The sequence below is a fragment of the Corylus avellana genome, chromosome 2 (assembly GCF_965113065.1).
Source record: "Corylus avellana chromosome 2, dhCorAvel1.hap1.2, whole genome shotgun sequence".
In the NCBI taxonomy this organism is placed as follows: Eukaryota; Viridiplantae; Streptophyta; class Magnoliopsida; order Fagales; family Betulaceae; genus Corylus; species Corylus avellana.
The window spans coordinates 45,845,937-45,870,062 of record NC_142491.1 but is presented as its reverse complement, the minus strand read 5'-3'; the positions used below and the strand labels follow the sequence as shown (position 1 = coordinate 45,870,062).

Sequence of the window (24,126 nt, the reverse complement as noted above, 5' to 3'; positions counted from 1 at the left end):
TATTGGGAAACAGTGTAGATACTATTTAGTATAAGTTAAATATAAGGCTTTTGATGTAGATGTATTTTTGTGATTTTTTTGAAATTTTCTCTAAATATAGGGAAGAGAATGACATATTGTCATCTGCTGCTAGTACTCTTATGTAGTTCCGCGGCTTCCGACTAACTTACTTCCGCTTCCGCCCTTGCCTACATCATTACACTCTTCAAAAACAAATAGGATGTCTCGTTGAAAAGCCAAAAAATAATTTTATGACATATAAAATTACATTACTTAAAACATGTTTTAAGAGTCGACTAGGTGAAAACGGCAGTGTTGTAAGAAATTGATGCAGAGGTGTGGTAAAAAAATATTATAAAAAATTTCTCACAACTGTTTTAATGGTTTTTAAAATAAAAAAAAATAAAAAAAGTGAAATTAAATGTGCAATTTCGAAATTTTAAACCTATCAAGCATAAAGCATCAGTTTCACAGTTGAGGAAAGCCTTACTCAGCAAGCTAAGCCACTCTGCACCCCCGTTTTTGCAAGCGATCACAAGCATCAGTTTTCACAGTAAAGGAAAGTTTTCACGGTTAAGGAAAGCCTTACTCAGCAAGCTAAGCCACTCTGCACCCCCGTTTTTGCAAGCGATCACGTGAAGCCCCTACAGCTCTCCTGAACGCAAACAGACACCTGGTGCGCAATGCGCATAACACTCCCCTTGCCTTTACGTCTCCCCACCCCGGGATCCACAGACAGTTTTGTTTTCCACGCGGCGTTCAACCAGAAGCCACGCGCATAGCCCATTCTGCGCATTTTAAAACTCAGCCCTATAAGGCAACTAACGTAAACCATTACCATACCCATAATACGCACCCCAAATCTGCGGGCCCCTTCAGTGCATTCTTTTCGCCTACGTGTCAGAAACCAAGAGTCTCTGCGCACACAACGCATACAGCGCTATTCCACTGTGGGCTGCCATTCTCATTTCTTTTACGCACTCCCTCTCGCTTTCTCTACCATTTCTCCCATTTTCTTGCTTTTTCTACAAACCCTAAACCACTTCAGTTCATCTCTATAAAAAAAGGTATGAACTTGGAGCTCTTTTTATCAGTCTCTTTCTCTACGAACTCTTTTTTTTTTTTTTTTGTTCTTTTTGTTTGTGAAGTTCGTTTGGTTATTCTATGTATGTGTAAATCTATACGAGTGTATTGGAATGTGATTGCGTGATGAAACTTTCTTATGGAGAAAGAAATGTGTTTAGGTGTGTTTTTGTGCGTCTTTGCGTATAGCTGTGTAAATATGTAGATGTACATGTACGTGTATGTATAGGCAGGTTTTGTAAAGTTTGTGAGCTTGTGGTTCTGGAATACGTTCTAGGTTTATTCTTTGAACTTTAAATTTGCATTGAAGCAATAGAAGTGTGTGTATATGGATTAAGGGGCAAATGGAATATTGTGATGTACAGATTGAGATTTTATTGGCTTCAAAGTTCAAAATGCTTTGAAATCTCTTCATTTGAGTTTCTCTGTTGACCCTTTTACAGCTATGGAACCAAATATGGGGCGCCAGAAAGCCAAGGCAATGAAAAGGCGACTCGTGGAACTATATGACGACGACAATGAAATCGGCAGGGTGTATAGGTTCAAAGTCCTATTACCAAACGGGACAAGTATAGGACTAACAGTAACGGACCCCGGCCGTGAAATGCCCTTCAGGAACTTCATTGGTTTGGTGAAAGATGAATACTATCGGGCTAGGAAGCAGTATGAACCAATAAAGCAGAAAAAGCATATAGATTGGAACAGTGATCGCATTTATCTTGAGGATGGGAACAGTCGCGAGATGAGAGGCATGATTAAATTCGATAATTTCAATCCCCATAAGTGTCACATTTTACAACTTCATGTGAGTATGAGTTGCATTAGTATTCATCCTCTGTTCGGTTACCTTAGAATTATGGGAATGGAAAGGAAATGGAAGTATTAGGCTCTTTGGTGAACTGAGAAAATTGAGATTAACACTAAATTGAGCCAAATACAACTATATAGCTTCATTTGAGCCTTTTGAATTTTGAATACAGCTATATGGTTATTTTTTGAGATTGTAAAATTCGTTTTAAGAAAAGATTTGTAGACTGAAGTACACTCCTTTTCCTACAACCAAATGGAGGGTTAGTGTATCGGTAATATGGTTTTTCTTACTTGGTGATGCTTTTATTCAATTTTGTCTCTGGATTAGGATGGCTCTGGTGAGATTGCTGATACTTTCAAGGTTAGTAGTCTGTTTTGTATTTTTATTCATGTATCATTGCCTTATTTTTTAAATAATAAGTTGCGGAATTGTTTTGTGCCTTTGGACAATATGGATGTGCTTGAACAAGGGTTGCCATTAGTTTTGTGATGAACTTTTCTGGTTTACAGAATATGTGGGACCTGACACCAGACACTGATTTGTTAAAGGAGCTACCAGAGGAATACACTTTTGAAACGGCACTTGCAGATTTGATTGTAAGTTGTCTAATTCAGTTGGCAAATTGATCTGGCTGTGTGCTTGATCTTTTTCGCTTATTGGGAGCTTACCCTCTGCTGCTTATTTACCAGGATAATTCCTTGCAAGCTATATGGTCTAACAGTAAAAATGATAGAAGACTGATTAGGTATGGCATTGCCGTGATAATTAATCATACGGTTAGCTCAGGCTTGTTGTTTACAACCTGATTTCTATCAATTGCTTGATTTGTATGTTCAATGAAATATTATGTAGAAAGTGCATGTATGAGTTTGAATGACCCAATTATTAATTGTGCTACTTCAGCCTGCAAATTAGACGTTGCTTATGCCGTATGGTTTATGATTATTGTTTCTCAGGATGTGTTAATTTCTGTTCCAAAAGTAGTTTTAATTGAGCCTCAGTTTCTTGGCATTAATGGGAACATTTTTCATTATGGTTCCTAGTTGATTTCTTTGAACCCCCTTCCATTGTGACATTTAATAATCATTTAAAGGACTAGACTCATTCCTCCTTGATAATTGGAAATGCAAGACAAATCTTTGTTTGGACCCAATACCTTACCAAGAGAGTTGGCTATGTATTTGGGATAAAAGCTTTGTTGAGTCAGGTTATAAATTAGAGGTTCTTTCAGCACCTCTTTTTTGCTCATAATAAAATTATTTATATCATCTGTCAGTTGGATGGTTATTTCATTTGATTTACTCGATCCTTAGATTGTGCTTAAGCTGCTATTGCTGCACTTGAACATCTTCTTACTTTTGAATAATCACTTTACTATTTTTTTTTAATGTTTACAGTGTGAATATTGTTGAGGATAGGATTTCTATTTTTGACACCGGTCCAGGAATGGACGGCAGTGATGAAAACTCTATAGCGAAGTGGTATGTGATAGCAGTCTTTCTTTACTAAATTTTTGAAAGTTTTGGGTTACAGAGCAAATGATGTTCCTTTCTTGTTGGCTAAAATAGAAAGTTTGGTGTATTGGAAGGATGGATGACTTTTTAACACAAGGGTTTATATATCACTTATAAAGCCTACAAAGATTCAATTTTCGCTAAAAGAGTCTTCTAGTGGCACACTAGTGAAATTTGCAATTTTTTCTGCATGGTCATTGAACTAACTGTGTGAGTTTGTGGAATCGTTTTTTGATTTGATTCAAGAATTGAGAAAAGAGCCTTCCTAGAAATGGAAGGATGAGTTTTAGTCAAAAAGAGAACTGAAGGAAAAAGGGAAAAGGGTTAAGATGTAGAAATCTCCAAAGAAGCCTCGGTGGTAGCATATTTGGCTGGAGATCACGCCTCTTGAAATGGAAGTTATTAGTTCAAATCTCGCCCTCCCCTCCCTTGAAGCTAGACTCACTCACCTCCTCCCCCCCCCCTCCCCCAAATAAAAAACCCATGAACCGTTATGCTACATGTAGTTTGTTAGCATAAAAAATCATTCTTTCTCAGAGTGGGCTGCAAAGATCAAGGTTTCTCATAATAGCATCTAATGCCTCTTAATACATGACGTAGAGGGTCATTAAGTAATTAACCTGCGCCCCCCACTCCCCCACACACACACACACACACACACAAAGACAAACCATGCAGGTGGTTTACATATATTCTGATTTGTATAAAGGTTGTTAGCATTATCATTTTTTTTTTTTTTTTGGTTTATTTCTGTTTTAGCTATGGTTAATATATCCTTCAATCCTATTTAGGGGAAAGATGGGCGCCTCGCTTCACAGATCATCTAAAGGACAGGCAATAGGGGGAAAACCTCCATACTTAAGGGTAAAATCAATTTATAAAATCTTCTGATATGCCTCTTATATGTAGATCCATGTCATTTATAGATTTGTGTATGTGCGTATGCATATTTGTGTGTGTCATGGATACATTTGGGTTGATATATATATTGTATGTGTGTGTGTGTATTTTTATAATTGGTTGGATATATATCTTCTATGTACACAAATTGATGCAGGTTGTGTAGCTGCTGAATTAACAAGCACACAACTCATGATTCTTACTCAAAACCAAGGAAATTCAAAGCTTCGAAGGAAAACAGATGAAAACTCACCTTTAGGGAGTTTTATGTTGAAAAACTGAGAAGAAGAACATAAACTGGCTGTCAAGCATTCCTTACTAGGCTTAAATAGAAATAGGGTTGCAACCATGAAAGAAAACAAATTACAAAATTAACCTGCTGTAGGCTCGTTCGACTGAGATAGGACATTGCACGATAAAAACCCTCTTGGAACAACCTCGGTCAATCGAATTTTGTCCGAGACATCGACCGGAGCTCTTAGGAGTTAGTATTAAGGGACACAATCTTTGTCGGTCGATTGAGATTTGACCGAGGCTCTTGGGAATTCACACCTATGCTCATCCTGCAATCTTGGTCGAACGAGTCTTCCAATTTGAGTGGACAAAACTTTCTTCGTGAAATTGTTGGCCACTTGGTTTACCTCACAAATGCAACAGATACACGTATATATTTGGTGATTTATTGATTGTGATAGCCTTATAACGTGGTAGGAAAAAAGATTTTCCATTTAGACCTGGATATTGGCTTTGAAAAGTTGGTTAAAGTACTCAATAAAAAACTTTTCAAGACATGATATTTTTTATTATGACTTCAAGTGCTGTTGTTATTCAGACTATCAGAATCCTAACTAAAAGAAAGTAGAAACTCCAGCCATAAATAAATCATATCTTTTTGTCATAACTAAAGTTTACCCTAATTGTACTCAAAGTAAACTCCCAAAAATAGTGATAAACAATTTTCACGGGCAAACATCATTTGCTCTGTTACCAAACAAGAAGAATAAAAGTAATTTCCATCACAATAAGCTTATAAATATTTACTTTCTGAATCTGTGAGAGCTGATAATCAGACTAATTGAGCTGGCCCCACATAAGTGGGATGGCCTACCATGTGGAACCTATCTTTAGGCATAATGGGTAAATTTTAGGGCCTTCCTGAAACATTTTACCATATTGTTATTTTCCTGTTGTTCTCAAGCCATTATTTGTACTTAACTACAAATTGATGATTATAAAGAAATCTGCAAGATGCATACATATGCTTGTGTGTAATATTTTCTGTCATTGATACAATATCTTATGATGATATAAAGCCATCGGTAATGTTAATCTATACTAGCATTATGAGTTATGCAAATTTGATCTTAGAGAACCTGCATAACCTGAACCTGCTGATGCTAGTTTAGTTCATTATGAGCTTTTTTCTGTAACTATGCAGCCTTTCTTTGGCATGTTTGGATATGGAGGACCCATTGCATCTATGCATCTAGGGAGGTATGACCTCATGACCTCCTTAATGTAATTTCAAGTCTAGCGAAGTAATGTCTACAGTTAATGTTTTCCTGCACTATATAGGCGTGCTTTAGTATCTTCAAAGACTATAAGTTCCAGGAAAGTCTATACATTACATCTTGAAAGAGAGGCTTTACTCAGCAGTTCTTGTTCTGAACTTTCCTGGAAGGTAAGCAAGTTCACTAAGCAGATTTATTGTCCTTTTATTAGGTATTTGTTTCTCATGGTTTCTTTAGATTTTTTTTTTTTTTTTTTTTTTTTTTTTTTTAAATATAACTAGATGATGGCATGTTAACCTTTACTGGAACTTCCATTTAGACTGATGGTGGCATGAGGGATCCCTTGGAAGATGAAGTTGGGAAATCACCTCACGGGAGCTTTACTAAGGTAGACTCTATGGTGTTTGTCTTCTTGCTTATTATCACTTACCACCAGTTCAGTGGTTCCTCTTGGCAGATCTTTTTTTTTTTTTTTTCCTTCATGCTTGAGGATTTTATCTATTGCTCGAGTTTAATTGGTTTCATGTACATCTTTATTTTATTTCAAATCTAGGATGTTGATGACAGGCATGTCTAGTGTCAGATTCCTTAGGTCATGAGTCACAACGATTTAGCTGAGTTTATGGTTGTGAAGTCTCTCTCTTCCTCTCTCTCTCTCTCTCTCTCTCTCTCTCTGTGGATGTGTAAACTATGTTGAGACTGTACTTATCTGATGTTGTTAATCTGATCTACTCTTTGAAAACTGTTGCTTATCTGACTATCCATTAAGTCTTCTGGAAGAGAACATGTAGCCTTTGCGTTACATTGGGCATAAGCTCTACAGTATTTAGATGAGGTGTTTGTCTGTCTGTTCTTCTTGATCACATTATACGAGTTCGTAATTGTGTAATTTTTCTTGACAGGTTGAGATTTTTAAGCCAAAAATAAATAGATTGGACATACTTCAACTCCAATGCAGGCTGAAAGACATCTATTTTCCATACATTCAGGTTTGTTTGCTCCGGATAAAAAGCTTCATATTTACAGTTAACTTTTAGTTTCAGAGGTGAACACAAGTAGATATATTTTACAATTTGCAACATAAAATCTTATAACTACCCATACTCTTGAGGCGATTACATGGTCCAAAAATCTTGATGATTTTGTGATGTTTCTTCCATCAGCAATCTGATTTATTTTAGTGACAAGACAACTTTATGAGACCATGCCAATGAGCTCTAGCTCAAACGGCACCTCCTTCCTATATAACAATAGGGTGGAGGGTGAGATGGTGGCTTCAAAACCCATTTGATGTGTGTGGTAATTAGCAATCACTAAATGGCTTCAAGACCCATATTTTGGCCATGAAATATATGAGATTGGCACTTACTTCCTTTAGCAGTTTTTTGGAGTTATTGAGAAGGAAAATGTCACATTAGCTGGTTTTCAGAGTTTCCCATAGTGGTGTACCAGTCCATGTACTTGGCACATGCACACAAATGCTGATGCTTTAGTACATCATATATGCAGGCAATGACATTGACCTTCTTGAGAGGCATATATAACTGATCTGATTCTCTGAACAATCGGAATTTCGTACTTCTGTTGGATCCTCCCTATGTCCTGATTGAGCTTGTGTAGATAGACGTTGCCTGGTAGGGCCGATAGTGGTACATGTGTGGGATGGAGTCCCTTGTTTCGCGAATAAACCTTTCCATGTCAGTCATTGTGGTGATACTGCTGCAATTTTGTGTTGTAATATTTTTTCCAGTGTTAGAAATGTATTTTCTTGTATGCTTTAGCATTTTTAGTGGCAAACAGCTTCTTTTTTTTTTTTTTTTCTTCCCTTCTTTTCTTTATCAGGACCTGAATTTGATATTCTTGTGTTATATCACTGATGTGCAGTGTGATGAAGTGTCCAACTCGGTGAAGACTATTACACCAATAGAGTTACAGGTTTAAGACTGCACTATTATGTTTGTCCAATATTTCATTAATTTGTAGAATTCCTTGACAAATGTCTGTCTTGCTGGTCCTTTACATTTGGGTAGTTCAAATGGGTCAATATCCTTTAACATTGGAACTTAACTTTTAAATATGGTTACTTATATTAAATTATGACTATAATTTCACTTTCTAGAATTGGCAATGTGCAGCTAACGTCTAGCTTTGCCTATTCCGATAAGCTAAATAAAAGATTAATTCATAGTTATATAAATATACTAATTTGAATTGAACAAATTAATGATTCTATGTCTTTCTATTCGAATTTTTTTATAGTATTTTTAGGATAATCTTATCTAACTAATTTTTCTAGTTCTCACCAAGGTTTATGTTTCTTACCATTATTTTTCTTTGTATGAGTGGTTTAATTGCCATATCTTAATATGCCAAATAATATCTGAAGTAAAATTTTGGTAGTCTTGAGAAGTAATTGTGTCTTTTCAGGTTAATGGTGTTGATTTAGCTGAAATTGAAGGTGGGGAGGTTGCAATAACTAACTTGCATTCTTGCAATGGTCCTGAGTTTGTTTTTCAGCTTCGTTTTTTTTTTAAGCAATCCAGTGCTTCTACCCAAAGTCCAGGTAAGTGACCCAATATCTATTCCTTGGTTTGTTGTCTAGCTAGCTTTTATTATTGAAAAAATGTTCTAAATGTTTTACAATTGTTTTTCCAGTATTTTCTTTTTGATGAGTTCCAGCCATCAGTAGAATTCCAGTTTTAATTGCCATTTTTGTTTCTAAGACTTAAAAGTATATCAGGTTCAAGAGCATGTCAAGAGGCTAATGCACGCCTGAAATGCGTCTATCTTCCAGTCATTAAGGTATAAGAGCAGCATGCGTAACCTTTCTTTTTTAACAATTTTTCATTGTGAAATTTTTAAATTTTGTATTCTACAGGGCAAAGAGAGTATTGAGATCATTTTGGAGAAACTAGAAGCTGAAGGATGCAGTACTGTAGAAAACTATGAAACCTTTAGTCGTGTCTCCATTCGACGGCTTGGTCGTCTACTTCCAGATGCTCGCTGGGTAGGTTGTCAATCGTGCCATATTATCTGATGAATGTCTAGTAATCTCTAATAATTTGTATCTGATTACCTCGGGAACCAACATCTTTTCACTTTTACAATATATAAATTCTAGTGCCTGGAAGTTGTATGACATGCAAAATTTCATAAGTAGTATTAGTATATTAATTATTAAGTCTATGATTGACAAATTGAATAGTTTTTTTTTTTGTTTTGTTTTTGTTTATTTTTTATTTTTTAATGAATAACAAATTGAATAGTTTCCATCATCACATGTTCTAAAGCACACTAATTTGGTGTGTTCCTTTTCTTCTAAACCACAAATAGGTATATGTGATACAGATACGTTGGTTAATTCTATTCTATACAGTACTGTTGAACTCTTGCTCTTGACTCATAATTTCATCAGATTAAAAATTTAAACATTGGGGTTTGGGATATTTATCATTCTTTCTATAACCTATGCTGGCAGACCGTCTTTCTTACTTGTGTCGCCTTTTAAGGAATTCTTAGTTTAAGTACCTTAAAGCTTTATTTTGTTGTTGTAAACTATGTTGGTATAGTTCAGCTTGAAGGTCATCAAAATCTCCCCTATTAAGTGCAGCTTCTCATACCGCAAAATTTCATCTCAACATCAACTGAGGTGAACTTTAGGTTGGCTTCAGGCTGCCAATATGTAAGATTATTGTATGATTGAATGACTAGCCTTAGTGGCTCCCTTCTTTGTTGTCACATTGTAACTTCTAGGAGTTAATTTGGTATACTTGCGATGTACTTGAGTGTACTTTTTTCTTAATAAAATGTGTTACTTGTACAAAGAAGAAACCAAAGATGGAAGAAGAAAAAAGAGTTAGCTCATGAGGATGTAGTATGTTTCTGATGTAGGATTGACCAGAAAGTAAAGAGAGTAAAATAAGTACGGATTTCCGGATCAACATTTGCTGTTATCTGTTATCAAAGAAAGGTGCAACCAAATGCTCGGGGAAGGTCTTGATTGACGTGAAAAAGAGTTTCCGGATCACATTGTAGATTTCCTAGAAGATACCCACACTTTTGACTTCCTTATCCCATGACAAAGAGCTCAACCCAGTTACCCATCCCTACTTGCATGCCTTGAGAAACGATTCTGGATTGCTGCTTGCTGCTTACTTTCCCTAAGAATGCCATCTACGAGAAAGAACATTTACTCTATAAAGAAAACGCATAAAAACTGAATCTGAAGTAACCAATAGGAAAAAAAATGCACTCTTGGCTACCTGGACAGTCATGACCACTTCCCTCTGTTCTCTATTTCTTTCTTCTGCTGGAGTACTTTTTCTTAAATTACCACGTGATAATGTACAACTCTTAGACATGCAGTACTATACTAACATTTTATGTTTTTAACTTCTGCTTGCCATTTTTTTATATATGCCTTTGGCTTTACCTTACGTGTTATTTGATGGGTGAGTCTCATATATCTAACACCATTGCTACACCACAGGCATGGCTTCCTTTTATGGAATCTACCCCAAAAAAGCGAGATAGGGCCCACTTACTGAAAAGATGTTGCTTGAGGGTTAAATGCTTTATTGGTAGGGTGGTTGCATTTATTGTCAGTCACCGCATATTTGTTTTTCAAGTTACTTGCAACAAATTGGGAGTTATACGCTTCTGCAATTGTTTTTGGTTGCAGAGACTGATGCCGGTTTCAATCCAACACCTTCTAAGGTAATTAAGAATGCTCTTCCATGTACATGCAAGAGTGTAGCAACTATGTTCATTTCCATATCTTGGTTCACTCCAGGTGTCTTAGAAATATTTTGGGGAGTGTGATTTGCTGAATGCATCTCAATCTTATCACAGTTGTCTTTCCTCTTTTTTTTTTCTTTTTTTTTTTTTTTTTTTTTTTTCGATATGAAAAAACTCGAGGATGACTCAGAGATGTATTCTGTGAAATTACATTGACGCTTTGTTGATGCCTCACGTCTGGCTCTATCTGCAGATTAATGAAGGAAAATTTCCAAATGTAGCTAGATTGATTACATAAAACTTACAACACAGACACCAATTCAAATACACAATAATATGATGAGCTAAAAATCATTACTCTCATCTTTATAATCTTTTTACCAGCCATTGTGCTGTTCAACCGCTAGGCTTGCACACACACAACACATAAATGGATGCTTTCATTAGTATGCAGAAAACAGATTTTTGTAGGCTCATGCAAGAGTAATTAAGCAGAGATTACAAATAGTGTAAGTAAGCAAGGGTGATGCTAACTTTTTATGATGTCAGTTATTTATCTACTTTCTTTTTTCTATTTGTTTTTTACATATTTTTTAAGGATGTTTAGCAACTGTGTTTTATCCAGACTGATCTAGCTCACCATAATCCTTTTACCACTGCTCTAAAGAACTTTGGGAATAAGCTCCTTGAAAAAGAAAAGGGTAATCTTTCTGGCTATCACAATAAAAAACTCTTTGTCGTATAAGTTGACTGCTGAATGTTATTCTCAATCCGATGTTTTGAACTTGTAGATGTCAATGTTGAAATATATAGAGACCAAAAACTGTTGACTCCTTTGCAACTGGAGAGAGAGTATCAAGAATGGATTCTTCATATGCATGATCAATATGATGAAGAAACTGAATGTGGCGAAGATCAACCTGTTCTTATTGTCAACCCTGCAAACAAAAAGGCACTTGGCATTTCATCTGATGGTAGGCATAGAAGGGATAAACAGCTTGATTTCCCAAATTAGTATGATATTGAATTGCAATCCATATTCAGTTACACAAGTTTTCTAGGTCAGAGTTAGTATTTGTGAGCTTGATATACATTAGTGATCCACTTCTGCGATCCACTTCTTGAAAGCTTAAGCTTTTGGATTGGATGCTTTAACATAGTATCAAAGCATTGGTTTGACTATTTGGCCTTGTTTTTGAATCTTGGGAACCCTGATTTGTTTCAGTTTTAGTTCTCAATATTGGTTTTAGTTTCAGTTCTAACCATGCAAGACATGCATTTGGTTCAGTGTTGTTGGGCGGGCCTGCAAGCATGGGTGGGTGTTAGAATTAGCGTTGTTGCACCACTTCTTGGCAGGTTAAGCTTTAGGGTTGGACGCTAACAGTGTAGAAGTTAGAAGGAGTTGTATTGACTTTGTTGTTGCTTATGTTCCTTAATTTCCCACTTTACATTCCAATTTTGTCTGATGCTATTTAATTACAGTTGCTTCTTTTTCAACTTGTAGTTATAAGATTGCATCGAGTATTGAAGAGGAAGGGAGAATTATGGAAATCTGGTCAGAAAATAAAAATTCTCAAGGGAGCATGTGCTGGATGCCATAAGAACAATATCTATGCAGCACTGGAATACTTCCTGCTTGAAGGATTTCAAGGGGATGCTGGTGGTAAGAATTTCTTTGAAAACATATAAAGCCGTTGAATTTGACAATTCCTTTATGTTTCAGTAGTTCTAGTTTAAACTGAACATGTAGCTGACAGGCTTATGCCCTCAATAAAAATATCATGTCATGTTTCTTAAGGGTCTAGAGTTTGACTGGAATTTTAGTAGAATTTTATAATAAAGTCAATTTTATGAACTTGATCATTCTTCTCTATTCCTTTTCAATAGGTGAAGCTCGAATCATATGCAGGTATGTGTTCTTGTGCATTTGCTGCAAGTTATATTTTTTTTTTGGAAAAGTACACATACATACCCTCCTCAAATTATTACCCCATTGTTAATGACCCCCTCAAACTATTACTTATCAAAAAATGACCCCCTCAAACTATTAATTTAGTCCATGTCCTCCATAAACTACCAAATATCCCCTCAAAATTGAGGGGTGGCTGAACTACCCTCAGATATGGTCAAAGGGGGTAGCGAACCAACCCCAAATGGTCTGAAAGAGACGCTTTTTTTTTTTTTTTTTTTTTTCTATTTTATAAGGGTATTTTTGTCTAATTGAATCAAATTAAGGTCATTTAATTCTTTTAGCTGGCCTTGGGGGACATTGATAAATTTTTGTAGTTTGGGAGGATATTGACTCGATCAATAATTTGGGGGACATTGACAATGAGGTGGTAATTTGAAGGGAGTATGTGTATTTTTCTCACTTTTTTTAATATCCGTACATCTGTGATTCCTCAAACCATTTTCTCATAGATAAATGTCTCCTGTTACTTTTGGTTTGAAAGGCCACTAGACGTCCCACATGACCATGGCTGCGCCCTTGTAGAGAACAATGGGGATCCTAATTTTGATATTCGCAGCTCTTTATCCCTGCCTATTAATGTGATTGATTCTGGAAAGGTTTGCCATTGTTTTTTTTGGTTATCTTTCCTTAAATCTTTTTAGCTGTTAATTTAATTGAATGATCTGCTGAATCCTGGGCCATTCAAATCAGTGTGTAGTTATTGAAAATATGGAGTGGGATTACCAACTTAGCAAGCAACATCAGAAATCTCCTTCAACAATTGATTTGCTCAGTGTAAAACAATGTCAAGAGCTGGAGGTTGATGGGGTAATTCTTTATTTTTCTCTCTTTGTATGTGCTGGAACATTGTTGGTTTTGGAGTCCTTATTCCTCTTTGTTTGGTTTGCCAAGAAAGAGAAGAACAAAAACACACCCGAAAATTCTTTAAAAATTTCAGAATATTAAACTTTTAGATTCCAAAAATTTTCATATTATTTCCTCCATTATCTTGGCAATTAAAGCATTTTGAAGTACTTATTTGTATAATTTTTACTTTTTTTAGGCACTACCCGTTGATGGTCCAGTTCGTGCTGGAGAAGTTCCTCCTAAAGAAATTGTGGCAGTTGTGCGGCCTGCCAATTTCGTTTCTTCTGGTGCTTCCAAGAACTTGGACCAGAAGCATATTGTTAAGACCAATTTAGAGATGTCTATGGAAGTTAAATTCAGAAAAGAAGTTGAGGATCTTCAAGATTGTCGCCATATTTATTCAGTGCGCATAACTCCTTCGTCACGTAAAGGATTTCACGGTTTATATATCTTTCCACTGGGGTGCAAGTTTCCAGAATTATTTCAAAAAGCTGGTGTTTATATGTTTTCATTCTCTGTTGTAAGTAATACCCAGGAACTCTTGTGATGTCTTGTCTTTGTATGATAATATATGGTATTTATTCTGAGTCTAATTATTTATTCTGATGCAATGGGATTTTCTTTATCAGAAAGAGTCAACTTGTAATAATTGTGACAAAAGAGTGCTAGTTAAGGCCTCTCCTATGGTGGGGAAGTGGGGTCTCTTGAATGATGAGCAGAGTACCCCATATAGAGTGAGGTACACATTATTGACCCCTGTGAATTGGTTGTTTAGACATCTGTAATATTTTCTCATGAAATGACCTTGTTGGATAGGGTTGGTTCATGTTTTCCACCACTGTATTTGGCGTGTTACGACACTTATGACAATCGAATTCCATTTAAATCTACTCCAGAAGTGATGATCAAGCTCGAGTCAACCAAGGGTGTCCTTTTCCATGTAGGGAAGAGGAAGACTGGATTTTCATCCAATAAATTTACTCTAGAGATTAAGGTATGGTTCATCTGAATATCATCATACCCTTTTGAAGACATTGTACTAAACATTCATGTGAATGTGTATATGCTTTTTGGTAGTCTCTTTCTGTTTTGTTAATTTTGCAGGATTTACTGATTGAATGCAACGAGTTAGACAAGATTCGACCAAGTTATAAAGCAACTTTGGTGATATGTTCACAGGATGAATTATTCTCAGTCTCAATTCCATGTCAAGGTATACTAGTCCATTAGAATTCTTTTTCTATTTCAATCATTTTTAATATTTGTTTTTATTTGTATCAGTTACTCCTGGATCTTTACAGCTTGTCAAGGCCCGGCCACCAATATTTGAAAAAAACCAACTACTTCCAGGCTGCGTGGCTAAGGAGTTCATATTAGAGGTATATATATATGGGGGAACTTTTAGCATTTTGACGACCAGAATTGCAATTTGCATGGAATGTTTCTATGACAACTCAAACATATGCTATTCAGCTATGTGATTGCATGCCGGAAAACTCAGATACAAGTCGAAAACTCGCGGGAAAACACCAACACTGGCTTGAAACTTGCCAAAAAACACGATACCGGTTGAGATTCGCCAGAAAACACCAATACTGATCAAATCTTGCTGGAAAATATATATATTGCCAAAAAAACACTATATCGGTTGAGATTCGCAAATAAACTCCAATTCTGGTCGAATCTTGCCAGAAAATGCCAACGTCAGTCAAAACTCGCCCAATCAAGATTCCACGGAAAACCCCAGTATTGGTCAAAAACTCACCGAAAAACACTAATACCGGTCGAAAGCTTGCTAGAAAATACCAACACCTGTGAGATTTTCCAAAAACATTGATGCTGGCCAAAATGTCGTCACGAAACACCAACATTGACCAGGTTGACATAGGTCCGGGTTGATCCATTTTGAATATGAGCCTTTTTTTAGCTGATATGGCCTAGGCTTGACTCGGGTGAAGAAGATTTGGGCTTGGCACGCGCAATGAGACTTCTACGTACTTCATTATAAGGAGTGGACTGGGCTTGTTTTGATTTAATGGAAGTGGACTGGGCTGGAGAGGCCCATGAAAAAAATTGGAATAAGATAATGGAGATGATAGGAAATTTTTTTGATAAGTAATGTATACTCATTCAAAGTGCATAGATGCGCAACACTATTTTAATTATCTCGATCTTCAAGATAAGAAATTAACCCAAACCAAAAGTGAGGTTACCCTTAACCTAGATAGGGGTAACTTGGACAAAGAGACAAAATTGGGAGATGAGACTTTTTTTTTTCTTCTTGTTGTAATTCTTAGGTTATGATATTATGTTCTGATACCACCACATACATTAGAAACACGACCACAAGAATTTTATTTTTGGTCCATCACTCACATCTACTTACCACCATATTGATGAGGTTGATGGCGGCGGGATGACACCACCATTGACCTCCACTTTGTTGTGGTTGAGAGAGAAAGAAAACAGAAGAAAATGACAAAATTGGGAGACCTTTTTTTTTTTTTTTTTTGAAAAAAAAAAAAAAACAACAAATTTTTAGGTTATGATACCATGTTAAGATTAGTGTATTTCACCACAAGAGAGTGGCCGAGGATCACTGTTATATTTTTGGCCATTATAATCCATTGATATATATAGGAATTATTCATAAAAAAATAAAATCGAATGATATGTATAGGAACAAATAAAATATTTTGGAATATATATGGACACTTCACTATATGACAATTCATAGGAGACGCCTCATCATAGACAACTTGTAGGGACACTTCACCACCTTCTGTAATCGGAGCAGTACTTGACCCTTTCTAGGCATTTCATATATTTTCTCAATTTTTTTTTTCTTCTTCTTCTTTTGAATCAATACAAGCTTACATGTGTCCTATTACACTCTATAAGGTATGATGCCGTATAGAAAAGTTTAAACACTGGTACATGGGAAAGTACATGGTTTGATAACCTTGGGCATAAAAATTACACCAATGTGATTATAAAGTTTGCATTAAGTTTCTTAATTTTGTATTTTTTGTAGCATATTGAGATTTGTTGTAACCTGGTACATGGTAGATTTGTTTCAAGTTTTCTGGCCTATCTTTTCCTGCTTGTAAATATCATTCTATTGGACCGTACAAACAATCTTGGATATATATGTGAGCATACTCAACTTAACTATGCCTTAATTCTGAATGATATGGATAAGCTACATGAAACCTTCTTCTATATTAAATGGGGGTAACATATCAGCAGGTATTAATATGAGATACTGATAACATTTTTACATAGCGTTGAATACAAGATTTGTTATTTAACCCTGAAACAGTAGAGCATGAGCTTGTTCATTAGACAATGAGAACTTGTATGCTGCAGTATCACCCATTTAACCCTAACATCTTCAGTCAATGTATTTTCCTCCAGATGTTTGATGCATGTGGTAATCATGTCTCACAAGGCTCGGAAGTTCAATTGGAAGTGGAAGGACTTCATATACTAGATCAAATAGTTTCAAAGCGAAGGGTCAGGTTCCTTTCATTTTTCTGGCATGTTATTTAACATACTGAGCATAGTAAGTTATTTGTTGGGAATAAGACTCTACAAGTTGAAAGTGGAGCCTAGTGGTGTTTTTTTAGGATTTTTGTTCCATAACTAGAGAATTTTTATATGTAGGTCGACAATAGCGGATGCATCAACCTTGGTGGCCTCTTGAAAGTAACAGCAGGTTATGGAAGTAAAGGTATGAACCGTTCTTTGGCAGCTTCCTCTTTCGTTGAACTGATCTTGTGAAACTCTTCTTGGAGAAAAAAGATTGTGCGAGCAAGAAAGAAGGGAGGTGAGAGGAGAGAACCTTGGCAAATGTGTGTTCAAAAATACTCAAATCTCTATAAATCCATGTTTAACATTTTTGTATTACTAGGCTGTAATAGATTTGCCTGGCAAGTAAAATCTCTACTAGAAGTAAAGAAAACCAATATGGAAACTAGATAAGACTTGATACTTACTAAATCAAAGAGTACCTAATGAACTGGAAAATGCTAGGTGTTCTCCCGGTCGTATATGAATATTATTTTCTAAAAACCAGGTGAGAGAAATAAGGATCACTTTCTTTTTTGTTTTTTTAAAAAATAATATCCACCTAAGACCAGGAGAACATCTAACATTCCCCTAATGAACCTATTAACCTAAAGACTAGGAAAACATCTAACATTCCCCTAATGAACCTATTAACCTAAAGACCAAGAAGCACACCTAGCACTACTAGAAAAACCCCAATTCCTGAATGCCAAAACTTAAAAACCCCAAGTAGAATTTAAGTTCATTAGAAAAAAGGGAGCAACCCTAGTACATGGGCGTTATACAATAGGGAACACCCAAAATAAAAGAGGAAAAATTGTTATGGCCTAAAGTTTTTAGAGTATAAGGAACTCTAACAATTCCGAAATGAAAAACAATTAGTAGTACCTCTGATAATAAAAGAATCTTAATCTTTGTTATGTGTGTACTTGTGAAGTTTGTGGAAATATAAGGAAAAAATAGTGGTTAATATACATAAGTGGACCCAAGCCCATTAGTTTAGACTTTTGGATTATAAGTGGTGTCCTAATATGTATATTAACCTACTCTTGTTTGACTTCCCTTAGTGTTTCTCTCCCCCAACAATCTTCATTGGTGAAAATGAAGTCCTCAAAAGTTTGCTAATTCTTCTCTCGAAACACACCACATAAAGTGCAAAGGAACAACCTTCCAAATCTCTCCACTACAATGCTTCCCAAAAAGTCCCTTCCAGCACGTCATTAGTTACGTTGCTGTTTTAGGCAGTGCTGACATAGCTCCAAACAAACTAAACACAAAAGGCCAAATTTCTGTGGCTATGTTACAAAGAAGAAGAATGTTTATCCATCGTTGTGCCACTAACTTTCAACATACAATACCAATACACAACTGCTATTCTCTGCTGACTTAAAACCACAGATAATGAAACCGTTGACTTAAAACTAATCTCGTGTCAAAATAATGCACCAAATTTTATGTTGTTACCTATTACTTTTTGGTGTTTCAATTTTGTGTTACCTATATGCTATCTTGTTATTCAAGCAAATAATTTGGAATTGTGACTCTAAATTGCTTTTAATTCATCGATTTTTAAATGTCTACAACATCCTGCTAATAATTTTACTGCTTTTAAACTAATATTTGTTGGTTTCAAATTTTATACCTATACTGCCATTTCCATATTTGGAAAACCCTGATATTACAGTCCATGTTTAACTTTTCTGAAGTAGCTATGAAATTTGTCTTTTTCATTTTTATTTATTTATTTTTTTTGAGTCATTAGTTTCTTCCAATTTTGTAAAATAACTTTAGAAGTTGTAATCTGTTTTTTCCAGTCATGTAACATGCATGGTTTGCAGTATAAATGTCATGACAGGTGGCATCACCGTCAGGGATTGCAAATAATATGTACAAAGTATAATCTTAATTAAGGAGTTCAATGATCGAAATTCACCATATTATTTGTGAATTATGGTTTAAATCATTATGTCTACCGTGCCTTGCAGTTTCGCTTTCTGTTTTGTCTGGCCATGAAGTTCTTTTCAAGAAAGAGTTTCAAACTGAAGAAAGGGAGCTGAGACTTGCGTCAAGGGTTAGTCATGCCTTGCTTCTGTCTTTTAGTTTTTAAGTTATCGTCAACTTTCTCTCTCTAGCTAGGTGTTTCTTTTGTATACATCTACTTGGGTTGGGCGTTTTGCTCTTTTCAATTATATCTTGTTTACTTATAAAAAAAAAAAGTTATCATATCTCCCGTGCATTATTCCTTTCAAATTAATTATGTATATGATTTTTAGGTACCTGAGTTTTGTACTGCTGGTACTGAATTGGAAAATGTCGTTTTTGAAATCGTCAACTCAACGGGTGATGTTGATGAGGCTATTCATGACGAAAAGAAGTATGGGCAATTTCACACTCTCACTATAAAGTCAGAGTTTTCCAATACAGAGGATTCTATTCAGTATATTTTCAAACATGGGCGCTGCACTGTTCTTGCTATTCCTCTTCCTCAAAGCCAAGGGATTTTTTGCTTTGAAGCGTCTCACTCTTGTCACCCAGAGCTACATCTGAGCGTTAAGGTCACCACAACTTTGCAGTGACTGTTATTTAATTATGAGTTCTATATTGATGATTGTTAAGCTTTATGTGCAGGTTGTTAAATTAATACTTGTCAAAACCTTAAGCCGATAAGAAATAGTGAATTTAATCATTTAATTAATGTTTTAACACCAATCCTCATGTGTGGTCTCAAACTTTCCCTCGACAAGTTACACCCAATACTTGAATGAGAAACAAATTGTGGAGTTAGGGTTAAACCTAGGACTTTTGCTCTAATACCATATTAAATCACCATTTGTCTCAAAAACTTAAATTGATAGGAAAAAGTAAATTTAATCATTTAATTAATATTTTAACACAGGTATCTCTTGTGGAAGCTCCAAAAGTGAAATATGATGAGATTCAGTCTCCATATTCAAATGGAAAGGTCTTGCTCCTTCAAGACTCACCTTCTGCAAAACTAGAAAATTTTATGATAACTATTGAGAAGGTACATGAATTAATATGAGTTATTTAATTTCTTTTCTTATAAAAATGCAATAGCGTTATTTAAAATTTTTATCTAGTGTCTCATGTTTGAAATCTTCTCTATGCAGAAAATTCAGGATGAAATACTCCAAATTGGTGCACGTAATAGAGATCTGGAAGAGGCACTGGATTATCTTAACAATAAGAAGGCAGAAATAGAGCAAGACATGTCTCGGTTGCAAGGTTTTGAATTATTAAATACATTTTATTTATTTTTCTTCTGAATTAGGCATATAGAGTTCTTGAGAAATGTGCAAAAATGTCTTCTATTTATCATTTGTAAATGGAGTATGTGTTATTAACAAATACTTTCTAGGCATTTGAGCTTCTCGTTTTCTAATAAATTCTTATTAATAAGAAAAAAATGAGTCCTTAACACCAATGAAGCTTGAAATTGAAATGATTGAGGTCCATCTCTGGACTGGAAACTTCATGTAGAAACTTTTCTTAGTGAACACTTCTATCTTAAGTGAGTAGATTTTTCCTATAGCTCTCCCTCCGAAAACAAATCTTTGTTGAATACATTTCAAGGAGATAGTGTGATTAGGGAAACTTTCTAAGATGTAGCTCTCTTGTATTGGTTATTCATTCAATGATGAATATGATTATCATTTGTAGACAAGATTTGCATGTCAAACACAGAATAGCAATTCAATTTCAATTAGACCAAAGTTATGGATATTTGTAAAATTGTAAAGCAGATAGAGCAATATATCTTAAATTATGCTGTGCTGTGTCGCATTTTTTTTCAAAATTTTCATCTATTAAAAAGAGAAAACAAAACAAGTTGTAGTGTAAAAGGAAACGAAGATATACTTTATAGAAATATTTACCTGAACATATATTGTTTAGATAAAAATAACACTCATGTGAAGGAAAATGGTTTAAAATTTTGGTTTTTCTTCCTACTCAAACCCCAATGGTTTATACAAACCCAAACGGTTTAAAATCTATATGATCATCTCGTTTGAATTTTGTCAACATCACTATAAGTGCGTTGAGTTTATCATTGTAAGTCCATGCAATGTCCTACTGAATGTTTGTGGATCCCCATTGCTGAATGACCCAATTTGGTGATAGACCTAGCACTTATTTGCATGGACATTGCCTAGTCATGACTTTGCTACAGCCATCTGCTCTGGAGCCCTATGCTGGCAATAAGTGGTACAGAAGATAATGTGATGTCTCAATAATATATGAGAGTGTGTGTTGCATTTGATGTTATGTAGAGCTTTGTTTTAATATTCTTTTGTTCATTTTGCTATCCGCAAGCATGTGTTCTCTAATGAAATGCCTATGAATTTATGACCATTTCCAGCTTTTGTTGAACCTTGTCTACTGAACAACCCAAACTATATTCCCACAAAAGAGGAACTGATAAATCGGATAGAAAGCACCAATCACTCTGCAGCTGCTGTCATCTGTAGTGTTTCTAAAGAATCCTCCTTCCAAGAGCAACAAAATCATTTCATGAAAGATGTAGTTGGCCTGGTTGCACTTCTTGGTACAGTTCGCATCAATAATCTTAGCAGGTCGTTTCCCCTTTGATTCTTGTTCTTTTTTCTGGTTGTCTCTTCTCCCTTCTTGAACAAAAGAGTTCATTGTCAATCCTTATTTTCTTATTTATTTATTTTTGCCTTTCTGGATTGGTATATATGCAGGATATTAGCAGAGTACTTGGGCGAAGATCAAATGCTTGCTGTTGTCTGTAGATCCTTTGCAGCAGCAAGCGCTCTTGAGAAGTATGAACAAAATGGAGAAGTGCATTGTAGACACGCCCTTCATGCAGAAGCTTCAGCACTAGGAAAATCTATAAAAGGACGATTTCTCGTTGTATGCCTTGAAGATATAAGGTGTTATTTTGTGATTGCTATTGATGTGTTTTGATAATTATTGTTAATATAATCATCCTTCCTTGTGGTAGCAATTTTATATTTTTTTGGGAGAAAAAATAAATATTGGGCCTTTAAGATATGTTTTCATCAAAGAGAAAATTAGTAATCTATATGAACCGTTTGAATTGTTTGCCAGGCCTTACACAGGGGAGTTTGAAGGTAGTGGCCCTCAGAGGAAGCTGGCCTTGTCGCATCCTACCTTTCCAAGTGGGAGTGTACCAATAGGTTTCATTGGGTATGCAGTTAATATGATTGACTTGGACATTGATTTTCTATGCACAAGAGCTGCTGCAGGCCATGGTCTTCGGGAGACATTATTCTACTGTCTTCTAGGAGAGGTTCAAGTATATGAAACCTGGGAATACATGTTAGAAGCCCGCCATTGTATAAAGCATGGTGCCGTATCTCTGGATGGTGGGATTTTAAGAGACAATGGAGTCGTTTCTCTCGGATTTGGGTATCTTTCTCTTGCCGCTTGTTTGCATGTTGATATGTGTAGCTCTTTTTTTTTCTTTTTTTTTTTGCGTGGCATGATTTCAATCATGAAGTTTTCGTTGGTTTGAGCCTCATTACGTCAAGCAGGGATGGGCAGGTTCCTTGCTTGGATGTGGCAAGCTTCCAGCTGGTATAGTGATTCCAATTGATAGTGTGCACAAACCTGAAGAGATGACACATATATACTCTTTGGAAGCTACCAAGTCCTGAAAAAATTCATCACTTATATTTTCCATTGCAATTTTTGAATGCTTTCTTTGGAGAGTAGTTAATTATGTGGAAAACATCGAGGACGTATGGACGCCTTAGAAATGTGAAATGTTATAATAAGTATTTATTCAGCCAACAAGCATGTTGATTAAATGTGACCTAGATTTGTGATTTGTCCTCTTCAGGAATCCTCAGATATGTTTTCCAGTTGTTGCGCCGGAAAGTGTGTCCTCGGCAGAAAGTGTGGAGATCATAAAGCTGATAGAAGAAAAGAAGTCGGAGTTGAGGATAATCATCGACTATATAGCGCGGTTGACTAGATCCCATGACAAATCTCTCAAGAGGTTCAACAAGAAGAAAGAGGAGTATAACATGCTCATGGATGATATGGAACCTGTGGTTGAAGACCACCATCTGGAATATAGACCCAACAAGAAGAACAACTCAGATGCCTCGTCTTGCTGATGTGGTTTGTTCTTGTTACTTTGCAAATGATGGTGCAGTAAATTCTTCAAAGGCTTGTAAAGGTCCGTAGTATATAGGCTGATGCATGGAGGATAAATTAATTGTAGATGACAAAAACAAATTGCTGACTTATTACCTCCAAGGTACCAGAATAGGGAGAACATGTACAGCTAGCAAAGCTTTAGAACCCATGGAAGTATTATAGCAATCCAGTATATCTGACCTTTTTTTTATGGATTTTGATTATCCTTCACATTTAATGTTAACAAATAACAAAGACCTTTCTTTTGGAGAATTCACTAGTAGCATACTATTCTCATGGCGCTCTCTCTAAGGTTTGGTATCAATTTGATTAAGGGCCTATTGCACTGGTGCGCCATTTTGGATCTGTCTGTCTTTGTTGTCACCTTGACCTTGGTGATCAGGATCTCTCTTTTTGTCCTTTGTATTATTATTTTTTTGTCTATTGAATTAACTTCAAATTCACCCTTTTTAAGGGATAATAATTAAATAATTATGATATTGTTAAGCGAATTCCGATACTAAGATCTGTTCATAACTCGAAAAACTCTTTCATCACCAAGGTCCAAGCATGGGTTTGAAAATTGGATCCGACCGGCTGGTTGGACGGTTTTGTTAATGTGTTTCAACTTTTATGTCACAACAAAACATTTTTTCAAACAAAAACAAAAAGCTCCTTTTAAAATACATTGAGAATCTTATTTTCTTGCTCCACCAATCTTTGTAAAATAGAACTTTTCCTAACAATTGCTACGGTAAATTGTAGCAATTTGTAAGTGATATTTTATTATATTTTATCTTTATTTGTATTTTTTAATCTTTTTTCTCTCATTATCTCTCTCTTTTTATGTGGAAGACAAGGAAATAATAAAATAATACTGAAAAAATAATATTTAATTAGAGTAGATAGTTAAAATAGATGTTTTGTTGGAATATGTATTGAAAAACTAATAGTTAAAATGAAAAAAAGTTACATTAAACTATAGATGCATTTTTCAGAGGACTTTAAAAAAATAATAATAACAAATTATAT

General features: G+C 35.4%; 1 protein-coding gene across 2 annotated transcripts; it reads left to right on the top strand.

Moving 5' to 3' along the window:
* Window positions 1–987: 987 nt before the first annotated feature.
* Window positions 988–23,445, top strand: GMI1 (gamma-irradiation and mitomycin c induced 1). Of its 2 annotated transcripts, XM_088513756.1 has the most exons (39): window positions 988–1,067; window positions 1,527–1,888; window positions 2,222–2,254; window positions 2,404–2,490; window positions 2,584–2,639; window positions 3,292–3,375; window positions 4,200–4,272; window positions 5,747–5,802; window positions 5,884–5,989; window positions 6,139–6,207; window positions 6,722–6,808; window positions 7,704–7,754; window positions 8,247–8,382; window positions 8,560–8,621; window positions 8,698–8,826; window positions 10,309–10,399; window positions 10,501–10,535; window positions 11,182–11,257; window positions 11,348–11,530; window positions 12,061–12,219; window positions 12,444–12,465; window positions 13,010–13,124; window positions 13,219–13,335; window positions 13,571–13,894; window positions 14,004–14,113; window positions 14,191–14,368; window positions 14,479–14,587; window positions 14,656–14,753; window positions 16,792–16,890; window positions 17,041–17,107; window positions 18,930–19,015; window positions 19,218–19,499; window positions 19,841–19,969; window positions 20,076–20,190; window positions 21,326–21,539; window positions 21,669–21,860; window positions 22,039–22,359; window positions 22,485–22,527; window positions 22,793–23,012. In XM_088513756.1, the coding sequence occupies exons 2-39, from the start codon at window positions 1,529–1,531 to the stop codon at window positions 22,925–22,927; spliced, it is 4,689 nt and encodes a 1,562-aa protein (XP_088369882.1). In that variant the 5' UTR covers window positions 988–1,067; window positions 1,527–1,528; the 3' UTR covers window positions 22,928–23,012. The 2 variants fall into 2 exon arrangements, with proteins under 2 accessions (XP_088369882.1, XP_059434267.2); XM_059578284.2 differs by lacking the exon at window positions 22,485–22,527 and having other exon boundaries at window positions 22,793–23,445.
* The last annotated feature ends 681 nt before the right edge of the window (window positions 23,446–24,126 follow it).